A 14,163-nucleotide genomic window follows, 5' to 3' on the forward strand; every position below is an offset into this window, starting at 1 on the left:
GAAACAAACAAACAAACAAACAGACAAAGGTACCCAATGTTCTTTTTTACTTTAATTGCTCTTTTTCAATTTAATTATTATTCTTGTTATTTTTGTGTGTGTGGTAATGAAGGTGTCAGGGATTGATTTAGGTGATGAATGTACAACTATGTAATGGTACTGTGAACAATCGAATGTACGATTTGTTTTGTATGACTGCGTGGTATGTGAATATATCTCAATAAAATGAAGAAAAAAAATTCGGTAAATGGTTACAACAGCACTTTTGAACAGGCAGTAGACAGAATCAGCAAATTGAAGCTATAATAATTGAATTTTTTCCATGTGAGAAACAGAAAAAAGAAGAATGAGTAAAAGTGAACAGAGCCAAAGGAACCTGTGGATCACCATGAAGTGTACCAGCATACACATTACAGGAATCCCAGAAGATGAAGTAGAAGAAAAAGAAAAGGGCAGAAAGATTATTTGAAGAAATAGTGGCCAGAAAGTACTCAAATCTGATGAAAGAGATGAATATGCACATCCTATCCACATCCAAGAAGCTCAACAAACTCCAATTAGGATAAACTCAAAGAGACTACACTAAGACACATTATAGTCCAAGTGTTTACGGACAAACACCAAGACAGAATCCTAAAAGCAGCAAGAGAGAAGCAACTCATCACATAAAAGGGATCCTCAGTGAGATTAAGCATCAATTTCTCATCATAAACCTTGGAGAACAAAAGCAGTGGGGTGATATATTTAAAGTGCTGAAATTAAAAAAATAAAATGTCAACCAAGAAATCTGTAGCTGACAAACTGACTTCAAAAAAGAAGGAGAAATCAAGGTCTACTGAGATAAACAAAAGCTGAGGGAGTCAGTTATTACTATATCTGCCCTACCAGAAATGCTAAAGGGAGTACCTTGGCTTTCAGGAAGAAAGCAAAGGACAATAGCCTAACTTGAAGCCCTATGAAGGAATAAAGATCTATGATAAAGCTTACTACACAGGTAAATGTAAATATAATAGCAATATTATTGTATTCTTGGTCCATAGCTGTACTTTATACATCTTATATAAACTAAAATAAAAATCCAAGAAAGTAATCATAATTCTACATCATTGGGTAGGCAATGTATAATGATTTAACTTGTGACAAGAACAACATAAAGAGGGGTGACAAATAAGCATAGGAATAGAAATTATATACGCTACTGCAGTTAAACTGGTATTGATGGAAACTAGAGCATTATAGGTTTAGGATGTTAAACATAAACCTCATGGTAACCACAACAAAAATCTACAAAATACATACAGAAAAGGAAATGAAAAGGGAATATGTTTTACTACAAAAGATCAATTATACACAAAAGGCAGCAGCAGTGGAGGAAACAATGAGTACAAAAAGGTGTAAGGTGTACAAAAACCAAAAGGCAAAATAGCTGAAGTATGTACTGCCTTATCAGTAATTACTTTAAATGTAAATGGCTTAAACTCTCCAACCTAGAGGCAGAGATCGGCAGAATGGAAAAGGCATAACCCAACTATAAGCAATTTACAAGAGATTTAGCTCAGACCCCAAAACACAAACAGGTTGAAAGTGAAAATGAAAGGATGGAAATATACACCATGCAGGTAGTAACCAAAAGAGAGCTGGGAGGCTACTCTAGTACCAGACTGTGGTTGTTTGGCACTGTATATACTCAAGAAAAGCATGTTCTAAAGTTAATACGTTCCTGTAGGTGTGAACCCATTGTAAGTAGGATCTTTTGATGAAGATATTTCAGTTAAAGTGTGAACCACCTCATTCAGGATGCGTCTTAATTTGCCTACTGGCATCCTTTATAAGAGAATGAAATTCAGACAAAGAGAGAGAAAGCCATAGAAGCCAGAAGCTGAAAGCAACAAAACTGGAACAGAAGGGAAAGACCAGCAGATGTTGCCATGTGCCTCGCCATGTGACAGGAGACCCAAGGGTTGCTGGCAGCTGATCTTCAGGAAGAAACCATCGCCCTGATGATGACTTGATTCGAATATTCTCACAGCTTCAAACTGTAAGCTAATAAATTTCCATTGGTAAAAGCCAACTCATTTCATGGTATCTGTTTACAGCAGCCTAGGAAACTAAACAGACAAAACAGAATTTTAGTCAAAACTCTTATAGGAGACAAAGAAGGATATTATATATTATTAGAGGGTTAATCCATCAAGAAGATGGAGACCCAAAATACATGAAGCAGACACTGACAGAACTGAAGGGAGAAATAAAAGTTTCTACAGTGATAATTGGAGACTTCAGTACACCACTTTCAATAATGTATAGAAGATCTAGACAGAATATCAATAAGGAAACAAGGGGACTTGCACAATAGTATATAATAACTAGATCTAACATAAATAGAACAGCCCACCTAAAAACAGCAGAATATATACACTTATCAAGTGCACAGAGATCATTCTCCAAGACAGACCATAGAAGTCTCAATAAATGTTAAAAGATTGAAATAATAATAAAGCATGTTCTCCAACCACAAGGAATAAAGCTAGAAGTCAATAACAGAAGGAAACTGGAAAATCCACAAACATGTCAAAATTAAATAGTACACAATAGTATACTCTAAAAACCAATGGATCAAAGAGGAAATTGCAAAAGAAATCAGAAAACTCTTAGAAATGAATAAAACTGAAAGCACAACATACCAAGATCTATGGGATACAGCAAAGGCAGTGCTCAGAGAGAAATTTTTAGCTATAAATGTCAATATTATAATAGAAAGATCTCAAATCTATAAACTTCCCATTTTAAATCTAAAACTTCCCATTTTAAAATGTAGTGAAAAAGAGAAAATTAAGCCTACAGTTAGTAGCAAAAGGATATAAAAAGAGCAAGATAAATTATATAAAGAATAGAAAAATTGAACCAATGAAACCCAGAGTTGTTTCTTTGAAAACATCAATAACAGGGACAAACTTTTAGGTAGACTGAGAAAGGAAACCAAGTGAAGGCACAAATAACAAAAATCAGAAATTAAGTGGGGACATTACCACTGATATAGCCAAAACAAAACAAAAAAAAGGATTGTAAGAGAATACTATGAACAACTGTATGCCAAAAATTTGGATAATCTAGAGGAAATAGACAAATTCTTAGAAACACACAATACACCTAAACTGACTCAAGAAGAAACAGAAGATATCAACAGACCTATAACAGGTAAAGAGATCAAGTCAGTAATCAAAAAGCTTCCCAAAAAAGAGAATCCCAGGACCAAATGGCTTCTCTAAGAAGTTCCATCAAATATTCAAAGAAGAATTAACAGCAGTCTTTCTCACACTCTGCCAAAGAATTAAAAAGGAGGGAATGCATCCTAAATTATTCTATAAGGTCAGCATTGATCTGATTCCAAAGCCAGATAAAGACATCACAAGAAAGTTACAGACCAATTTCCATTATGAATATAGATGCAAAGGTCCTTAACAAAATACTAGCAAATTGAATCCTACTGCATATTAAAGGGATTATACACTATAACCAAGTGGAATTCATCCCAGGAATGCAAGGGTGATTCAACATAAGAAAATCAATCAATGTAATATACATTACTAAAATGAAGGGAAAAAAAAAAGAAATCATCTCAACGGATGAAAAAATTTTTGAGAAAATCTAACACTCATTCATGAAAAAACACTCAAAAAACTAGAAGTAGAAGGAAATTTCATCAACATCATAAAGGGTATTTATTAAAAAACCAAAGCTAACATCATACCCAATGCTGAAAGACTGAAAGATTTTTCCCCTAAGATTAGGAACAAGGCAAGGATGCCTGCTTTCCACACTGCTATTTAACATTGTAGTGGAAGTTTTAGCCAGTATAATTAGGTAAGAAACAGAAATAAAAGTCATGTACATTGTAAAGGAAGATGTAAAACTATCTCCAGTCACAGATGGCAAAATCCTTTTATAGAAAATCTCAAATAATCCACAGGAAAGCTAATAGAGTTAGCAGACAAATTAACAAAGGGTACAAAATTAACAGGCAAAAAATCTTTCATGTTTCCTACACCATAAATGAAAATTCTGAAATGGAAATTAAGAAAACAATTCCATATACAATAGCTTCTAAAAGTATAAAATATTTAATGATAAATTTAACAAGGAGGTGTAAGATGTGTACACTGAAAACTGTTCAAAACACTGTTGAATGAAAGTAAAGAGGACCTAAATAAATAGCAAGACATCCTATGTTCATGGATTGGAAGACAATATTTTAAAGACGTCAATACTACCCAAAGTGATCAGTTTCAAAGCAATCGCTAGCAAAATTTCACCAGCCTTTTTTCCAGAAATGGAATAGATGAGCTTCAAAGATATATGCAATCATAAAGGGACCTGAACAACCAAATAATTTTGTAAAAAGAAAAAAGTTGGAGTTCTCACACTTCCCAACTTCAAAATTAACCACAAAGCCACAATAATCAAAACAGTATAGAACTTACATAAAGATAGACATATAGCCCAATGGAATCAAATTGAGAGTCCAGAAATGAACCCACACACCTATAGTCAACTGATTTTTTACAAGGGTGCAAAGTATAGTAAATGGGGAGAGAGGAATAGTCTCTTTGGCAAATACTGCTTGGAAACCTGGATATCCACATGCAAAAAAATTAAGTTGGGCCCCTACCTCTCATCATATTAAAAAATTGATTCAAATGGATCAAAAACCTAAATATTAAGAGCCAAAACCATAACACTTGTAAAAGAAAACATAGAGGGTAACCTTCATGACCATGTATTTTGCAGAGATTTCTTAGACATCACATAGAAAGCAAGAGAAACAAAAGAAAGGAAAGAAAAAATAGATAAATGGGCTTGATTAAAATTAAAAACTTTTTTTTTGCATTAAAGGACATTATCAAGAAAGTAAAAACACAGCCTACAGAATGGGTGAAAATATTTGCAAATCATATATATGACAATAGTTTATGATCCAGAATATATAAAGAACTGCTAGAACTCAACAACAAAAAGACAAACAAAGCAATTTTAAAAGGGGCAAAGGACTTAAATAAACATTTCTCCAAAGATACACAGATGGCCAATAAGCACTTGAAAAGATGTTCAACATCCTCAGTCATCAGGGAAATGTAAATCAAAACCACAATGATTTACTACTTCATACCCATTAGGATGGTGGTTATTAAAATAATGGAAAATAAGTGTAGACAAAGATGTGGAGAAACAAGAATACTTTTATATTGTTGCTGAGAATGTAAAATGGTGCAGTTTTGTAGAAAAAAGTTTGCTGGTTCCTCAGAAAATAAAATGTAGAAGTACCATATGACCCAGCAATCCCATTTTTAGGTCTATACCTCAAAGAATTGAAAACAGGAACTCGAACTGATATTTGTACACCAATGTTCATAGCAGTCTTATTCATAACAGCTCAAAGGTGGAAGCAATGCAAGTGTCCATCAAGAGACAGATGGATAAACAAAATGTGCTATGTGTATGTATATGTGTGCACACACACACAATATTAATTATATGATGCAGCAGGAAAAAGCAATGAAGTTCTGATACATGGATGAACCTTGAAGACAATATATTGAGTGAAATAAACCAGAAACAAAAGCATAAATATTGTATGATTCCAATTATATGACATAACAAGAATATGAAAATTCATAGAGTTGCCAGGGGCCCAAGGAAAGGAGACGGGGAGTCACTGCTTAATGGATCAAGTTTCTGCTTGGGGTAATGGATGAGTTTTAATAATGGATGGTGGTGATGGTAGCACAATGTTGCAAATATAATTAATACCAGTGAATTGTGCACCTGAAATTGGCAAAAATGAGAAATTTGGGGATGTGTATATGTTACCACAATTTTTTTAAGAAAAGAGATGGTTTAGTATTAGCAGAAGGATGGACAAATAGATCAATAGAACAGAATAATAAACCCAGAAATAGACACACAGTTATAAGGTCATTTGATTTTTGTTAAAGGTACCAAACCAATCTAATGAGGAAAGGGCATTCTTTTAAACAAATTTTGCTGAAATAACTGAATATTCATGTGTTAAAAAGCAAATGTTGGTGCCTATGTCACAGTACAAAATTAATTTAAGATTGATTATACACCTAACATAAAAGCTGAAGCTTTACAGTTTCTGGGATTAAAAAAAAACAGAATATATTTGCAACAGGATTTGGAAAATGTTTCTTGGCCAAGACACAGAAACAATGAACAGGAAAGAAAAAAATTATAAATTAGATTTCATCAAATTAAAAACTTCAGCTCCTCAAGAAAATCAACAGTTAATTCATGCCCAGGGGAAAATATCCACAAATATATGTTTGACAAGGACTTGATATCCAAGCCATATAAAGAACTCCTAAAATGCAATAATAAAAAGACAACCCATTAAACACAAGCAAAATATTTGAATATGTACATCCGATAGAAAGATATACATATGGCCAATAAGCATAAGAACAAGTGCTCTACATCATTAGTCCTCAGAGAAATGCAAATTAAAATCACAATGCGATACCAATACATGCCTAGCAGTATGACTAAAATTTTTAAAAAAGACTCACTAAGGCAAATGTTGGTGAGTATGCGGAATAAAAAAACTTTCATACATGGTTTATGGTAGTGTAAATAATGTAACCAGTTTAGAAACACAAACACAACAATTCCATTTCTAGTATCTTCCTAAGAGCACTTAATTTATGTGCTGTTGAAGGGACTTGTAAAATGATTTTCATGTCAGATATTTTCATAATCACTCCAAACTGAAAACAGTTCAGATATCTATCAACAGGAGAATGGATAACCAAATTGTAACATATTCATATGAGATACTACTTGTCAATATGAAGTAACAAAGTACTGTCATAAGGAACAAATGTATGATCTACAAAATACTGTGCCGAGTGAGACACCTTACAGAGAACATATACTGTATGATTCCATTTACATGAAGTTCTAGAATAGCAAAACTAATTTATATTGAAAATAATCAGAACAATGGTTGGCTGAGCAGTGGAGGAATTCTGTGGGGCAGTTGTGTGCAGCAACTGAATGGAAGTGTCATGAAAGAATGTTCTAGGGTGATGGTAATGCTCCATACATTTTCTAAGGGTTTGGTTTCCATAGGTGTATTCATTTGCCAAAACATTTAAAATTTTAACTAGAAAACGATAAAGAACTGAAATAAATATTGAACTCTAGTTAATGGTGTGCAGGCTGACATCTCTAGAGAGGAAATGTACTAGTATCTGCAACTTACTTGAAATGCATCAACATAAAAGATGGCTCAATGGAGGGATAGAAGGATATACCTATTATGATGCCAATATAACATACGGTAAATTACTGAATTTAGGTCGGGGTTGAAAAACTTTTTCTGTAGAAGGCAAGACAGTAAATGTTTTATGTTTTACAGGCTATTCAGTTTCTCTTTCACAACTATTCAACACTGCCATTAGACCACAAAAGCAGTCACAGACAACACATAAATGAATGAGCGTGGTTGTTTTGTAATGAAACTTTATTTTCAAAAGCAAGCAGTGGGCCAGATTTGGCACAGGGACCACAGTTTCTGACCCCTAAAGAAGGGAGTGGGTATATGCACATTCATTGTAGAATTCTTGCACCTTTTCTGCCTTCTAATGACTTTTATAATAAAATATGGGAAAAAATTAAAACCAAAGTAGTTCTGGAACGTTAGGAGGGATTCTGCCAATGGATCAGAAAAATAAGAGATAAGTCCCAGAAAGGAAGAGAGGCTTATTAAACAAAACAACTTAGTGACTAGCAATCCCATATAATTATTAAAGCAGACTCTCTGAGTATAAAATTTTCCTAACATAGAACAAGAATAATATTGTCAACAGGGCAGTAGTGAGTGTCAGGTTATCAGTGTTGGCAAGGTAATCAAATGGAAACAGAACAGTGGCTCCTGACTCGCCTTCTCCAGTCACTGGTTCCTGAGATCACTACCAAAATAGAACCTCTGGGTATAACTCATCTGGGGTGCTAAGACAGAGAAATGGATCACAAATCAATTTACCCTACCTTTTAAAACAAACAAACAAACAAACAAAAAAAAAAAACAAGCAAAAGACTGCTGTGAAAAAGAAACAGTAAGAGGGTATGGAAATTAAAATTGATGTGGCTACAAAAAAGCAACTTACCAAATAGGCAGATTTTTAGTACCAATTTATGGCTATGTAAAAAATTTACCTCAAAACTAAGTGTTGAGAATGCCTTTTTGACCAAAAGGGGGAACAGAGGCAACAAAATAAGGTTTCAGTGGCTAAGAGAATTCAAATAGAGTCAAGAGGCTGTCCGGGAGGTTACTCCTATGCAAGCTTCAGCTAGATACCCCAAATGGCCATAGCAGGATACGCCCAAGTCAACAGTAGTCCCGAAATCCCTAAAGAATATCTGGATCCCTATCTGAGACTCTAGAAAAGTTTCACTCACTGAGTTTATTCTTTAGAAACTTAAATCCTCCAGAGTGCTTCAAGTCCCCAAACCCAGCAGCAAAAGCCTCTTCAAGAATATCAGCCAGTTGTGTCTCCTTTTCCCAAAATGTGGACAAACCTTTTCAACAAGAACAAGTTAGGGTGGTCAATGCCTAGACAATCCCTAAAGATCGGAAAAGTGATTAAACTTCAGGAAGGGGTAGCAACATAAAAGATAGAATTTAACAAAGGATTGTGAATACTGAATCTCTATATAATTTTCTTTTTCTTAGTTGCTAAGGTATTTAGAACTGAAATGGTGGAACTGTAACCATAACATTCTTTGAAATTTGCTATATAGCTCCTTGATAAATTATAATTTGAAAGTTATCACCTTTTTGTATATATATTATATTTCACAATAAGGAAATAACTGAAACTATGATACTGTAACTCATTACATTCTTGGAAATTTCATATATAACTACTTGTAAAATGGTACTTTGAAAGTTATCACCTTTTTGCATGTATGTTATATTTCACAGTAAGGAAATAACTGAAACTGTGGAACTATAACCCATTAATGTTCTTTGAAATTTTCTAACTACTTGTTAAATTGCACTTGGAAATTTATCATTTCTATGCAAATATGTTATATTCCACAATGAAAAAAAAAACCTAAGTGTTATAAAGTAACCCTTTATTATGCAAATAAATTCTGTGGATCAAAAACTTGCACAGGGCACAGCAGGAACAGCTTTGTTGGAAAACTCAAAAGCTGAGAACTACAATAATCTGATGGTTTGTCATAGTGGTTGTAGTTAGTTGACTAAGGGCCTCTTTTGGCTCCACTTGGTCCTCTCCATGGTTTCTCCCTGTGGGCTAGTTTGGGCTTCCTCAAATCATGGTAACTGGATCCTATGGGTGAGCATCTTAGAACAGGGAGAGCCAGGTAGATCCATGCCTGTTTTCTGTGCAGCCCTGGAAATCATGCAGTCACTTCTGCTACCCTGTACTTGTCCAGTCAGTCTCAAAGTCCCACACTGATTCAAAGACAGAAGAAACAGACTCCATCACTTGAAGGGGTGTGGAAAGTTCTGAAAGAACATGTGGGACCAAAAATACTGCTATGCCATTTTTCAAAAATATAATCTGCCCCAGGTAGCATAAAAACAAAAATGGGCCCAGCGAAAACTGGATACTCAGATGGACTACTGAGCCTAGGTATTACCTTAGAATTCAAAAGATACAGAGTTGAAAAGTATTAGAAACACTAAGATAATGAAATCCCACACCTGCCTATTGAATGTTAAACACGAAAAGCACTGAGAGAAGGAAATACACCAAAAAATAAAAGGAAAAGAATTCCCATAGCAGAAAAAACACTCTTCAGAGTAAAAGTGCTGACAAAATTACAAGTAGAATTTATTGAAAACAGACCAACACTTAGACACACTGGTGAAATTTCAGAACACCAAGGTTGAAGAGAAACTTCTAAATGCTTCTACAGGGATAATACAAGGAAATATGAATCAAATTGATGTCTAAAATAAATTTTAGAAGATAGTGGAACAATGTCATCAAAGTTTAAGAGAAAATAATCCTGATCCTAAAATTCTATATCCAGCCAAAATTCTCCAGTCTATAATCTGAGTGACACTGAATTTTGAAGACATGGTATCAAAATTAGATAGGCCAAGACTCAGAAAACTTACCAACCACAAAGTTAAGCAAAGAAAGAGGAAATTTAAGATATAAAACCACAACAAAAACTGTAATAAACAAAGACATCAATAAAACTTATAGTTAAGCATAAATAACTTTTTATGATAAGGCTGGGCAGATTACTACTGTTAGGGATTGATTCTGTAAATTAAACAAGTATTTAAAAAGGTATTAAAAGATAAGAAAAATGAAAGCTTAAAAGACATTGAAACCAAAATTCTAGGTAATTTCAATGAAATCAGACAGTAGCAGTAATAAGGGAAAGACAGACATCAAAACATACCAAAGATGTTGTCTTGGTGAGGGGTTGGGAAACAAAATATTGTGGGTTTTTTCTACTTTAAATATGCTTGTAAAATTTAAAAGTAGTCATAAAGAGTAAATTTGAAATGTATACATTAAAAATTCTAGGGGAAAAAAGAAGAAAGGACAATAACATGTTTTAAAAGAGAAAGGAAAAGGAACTATAGCTACAGGAGTGAACATTTAATACATAGAAAAATAAATATTTCAGGAATAATGAGAAGAATAACCAGGATTCAAACCCAGGTAATCTGAGGTTCAGTCTCAAAGAGGACACTCTTCTGCTTTCAACAATTAAAACTTCACATAGCATCAGAACAAATGAACAGGGTAAAGAAAGAAGAAAACAGCAGGTAGCTTTCAACACTGCTTCTAAGTATCTCAGAAAGGGATAAATCTGAAGGCATTCTTTTGGGCCCACTTTCACCACATCTTCTGTCGGGAATACATTTCGCTGGAATCCAGAAGTTTCTACTAGAATTGGACAACTGTATTTTGACATGAACTATCTGTTTGTTCAAGCAACCAGATTTAGCTAATACTATTTTGTGCAAGCCCTGGTTACAGATATTGGGTGTACAGGCTGAGCAGTGAGTGTTAGCAGCAGAGACACTGCCCTTGCTCTTACGGAACATTCTAGAGGGAACAGTGAGTCAACAAAGCAATGGTTACGATGCAGTAAAAAAAAAAGTTACTGGCTAGCTAATGAAAACTGGGTCTTCAAGGAAAGCTTCTCTGAGGAGGTGACCATTATACTGAGCCATGAAGACAAACTGGAGTTAACAGTGCCTTCACTCTAATTATCTCATTTTATCCTGATGAGTGATGTATGTTAAGCAGTTGTTAATGTACCCATTCTACAGACAAGCAAACGAGAATTTAAAATGCCCACATGGATGGCAAGGGCAAAAGTGTGTGTGTGCTCCACAACACTCTCTGGTCTTTGCAAACAACCTGCAGCTCATGCTTTGCTTAAATACAGAACCTACATTATTCCAAATGAAAGTATACCCATGGTTCTTACTTGTGAAAATAACTTACAGCTGCCAAACTTCAGCGGGCAAGCATGGGCATCCATGGGGAAGTCTTCAAGTTGCATTGGACATTCAGCAGAGATAGTCAAACTGAAAAATAAGAGAAGAAAATCTTTAAGTGATTTGCTAACTCCACCCATTTATTCAACAGCCACTATATTCTAAAGAGTCATATTAAGTAATTTACTCATTATTCTAATTAATATCCTATATGAAACTGCCTGAACTGTCCCCATCAGAATATATGAGTTTGGATTGCAGATAAATATGATTTAGAAATAAGGCTTAAATCAAATCTATGCAGGAGTTCTGGGGCTGAGTATGTGTGTCCGTACATATATTACCACATATAAAGCAATTTAAGCTGTCTTTTAAAGTAACTTATTCTTCATTTCCCATCCATTATCCTCAGTTATCTTAAAAAACTTTCCCTGGCCAGGCTGACAATTTGCTTTTGTGAAAAAAAAAAATTTTTACAAGCTTATAAATGTAAATGTAGGATAAAAACACAGTCTACATTTTCACTGGGAACCTGGCTAGGGTTACTATATATAATGGGTCCAAGTCATAAAACCGTATATTAGGTAAAACTGTGTTATATTAGCAACTTTCTAGTACAACATTTTTTTTTTAACCCAAATCTTGTTTTCCAATATCACCAGTCACTAGCACTGCCACGAATGATGACAAAAATAATGGTAATGATAGCTGGCATTCATATGGCAGGCACTGTTTTAAGTGATTTGCCTGCATTAACTCATCTAATCATAATAGCATGGTAAGACCTGTTACAATTATTATCCCAGTTCAGAAATGAGGAAAGTGAGGCACTGGTATTAAGGGATCTGACTGAGGGTGCAGAGCTGCTAAGGGGGGGCGGGCAGCCAGGATGGTTGAGCAGATGTCGGCCCCTCTGACAGAGGCACCAAGCAGGACCCCACATCCACCAAGCAATGCACTGTTGAGACATTCTGTTCTGCAGAAGCCTCCTGTACTTCCAGAGTTGCCACATGGTGGTGGCTTATTTCCCTCCAGACTTTAGTAATTAGGCAGTGATTCTAAATTTAATTATCACATTTATCTTCTGTTCCTTAGGTTTTTTTATAGTACTTAAAGCAAAATGAAATTACTTACAATGAAATCAAAATGCAAACACATTAAACTTTGCACAGATGTTATAATTCTATTCTTAGAGAAAATAATAATTCAATGTTACATTACCAATATTGTTCATTCCTCATTATATTAAGTCTGAATGTTGCCTAAGTGTCCAGGGTGGCAATCAAACTGTAAAACTAATTATTTTAGCCTTTACTAGCTCCTTCTCTTAAAATAGATTAACCTGTTGCTGTTAAAATTTGGCACATCATTTTACACAACGAATGCAGACTGAGTCATACTCTCTGAATGACACTAAAATATGTGGTGATGGAGAAAGTCCTGTGTCCATCAGGGAGAGAAAATCCTCTGCTGCTTTGAGTGAGTCTCCCCTGGATGGGGAGATTGATGGATGGATGGATAAGAACATACCACAAAGGTTTCAAATCCAGGCAGGGACATTTTAAAAATGATATTCCACATATGTTCATAGGAGTAATTTGAAAATACAGAAAATTTATAAAGAAGAAAATTACAAATATCTATAATTTCACTTATAATTTCACCTGATTCATTTAGTTCAGGCTTTTTCTACATGCACATATATTTCCTTTTCTTTCTTGGTATGTAAACTTCAGTCTCTTACTTGTTTTTACCTAACTTTAGAGCAGAGACATTTCTCACATCATTAAAAAACTATGCATAATCATGACTTCCAAAGGTTAAAAATTTAGTTCTAGCATACAGATGGGTATGTATTAAACTAATTAACTGTTGTTAGATCTTTAGATTGTTTCATATGGTAAGTAATCTACAATGCATCTCTTTATGCATAAATATGTGAAAGGGTTATATTAAAGACTATGAAATGGGTAAGGGGAAAAGAAGATTTACTTATTAGAATTAAGAAAGTTAAGACTTAAAAAGAGCAGTTCGTGAGGATGGTCTTCAGCCAATATAAATGTAAAGGGGGCGTTTTATACAGTTGTTAGTAAACATATGCAATTTGTTAAGTAAAGCTATCTTGGAATCAGAAAATTCAAAGTAGTCAAATATGTTCTAGAGGTTAAATAAAATTACAGTGATCTCAGAAAAACAGAATTTCCTTCCAAGGCAAAATTTTAGCAGGGAAATAGGAAGTATATATAAGCTATAATACCAGGTACAAAGCAATAAATGTGAAAGTAGCCACATTTTTTTAAAGTGCCGCAGAAGTTTAGAGGAGAACACTTGTAACAGAGAGAAGCAATCTCTGTGCTGCCTACGGCCTCTGCTCTAACGGTTTACGGATTTTGGCCTAACAGAAATACCGTGAGGCTCAACCTCTAGTAGCAGTGCGGGGTGGGCTGGAGGCGCCTTAGCCTACCCACTTACAATGTCCTCAACAGCAGACCCAGTTTACACTCTTAAGTCAGCCTCCAGCAGTGATAACTTCACAGGCCTCATCCCCATCATCTGCTCAGATGTGAAGATGGTACCTCCATGGCAGTCATCTCTTCTTTAGACACCGCCACGATGCCAGCTCACATACATGGGCTTCT

General features: G+C 34.7%; 1 protein-coding gene across 4 annotated transcripts in view; it reads right to left on the reverse strand.

The window, feature by feature from the left end:
• The window catches only part of GABRA5 (gamma-aminobutyric acid type A receptor subunit alpha5), a 93,677-nt gene that overhangs the window by 36,466 nt on the left and 43,048 nt on the right, over positions 1–14,163 (reverse strand). For all 4 annotated transcript variants that reach the window (XM_037832813.1, XM_037832812.1, XM_037832814.1 and 1 more), the window contains one exon: positions 11,532–11,614. In XM_037832813.1, the coding sequence (XP_037688741.1) occupies positions 11,532–11,614 (83 nt within the window). The remainder of the gene's footprint in view (positions 1–11,531; positions 11,615–14,163) is intronic.

Source organism: Choloepus didactylus, chromosome 4 (assembly GCF_015220235.1).
Source record: "Choloepus didactylus isolate mChoDid1 chromosome 4, mChoDid1.pri, whole genome shotgun sequence".
Classification (NCBI taxonomy): domain Eukaryota; kingdom Metazoa; phylum Chordata; class Mammalia; order Pilosa; family Megalonychidae; genus Choloepus; species Choloepus didactylus.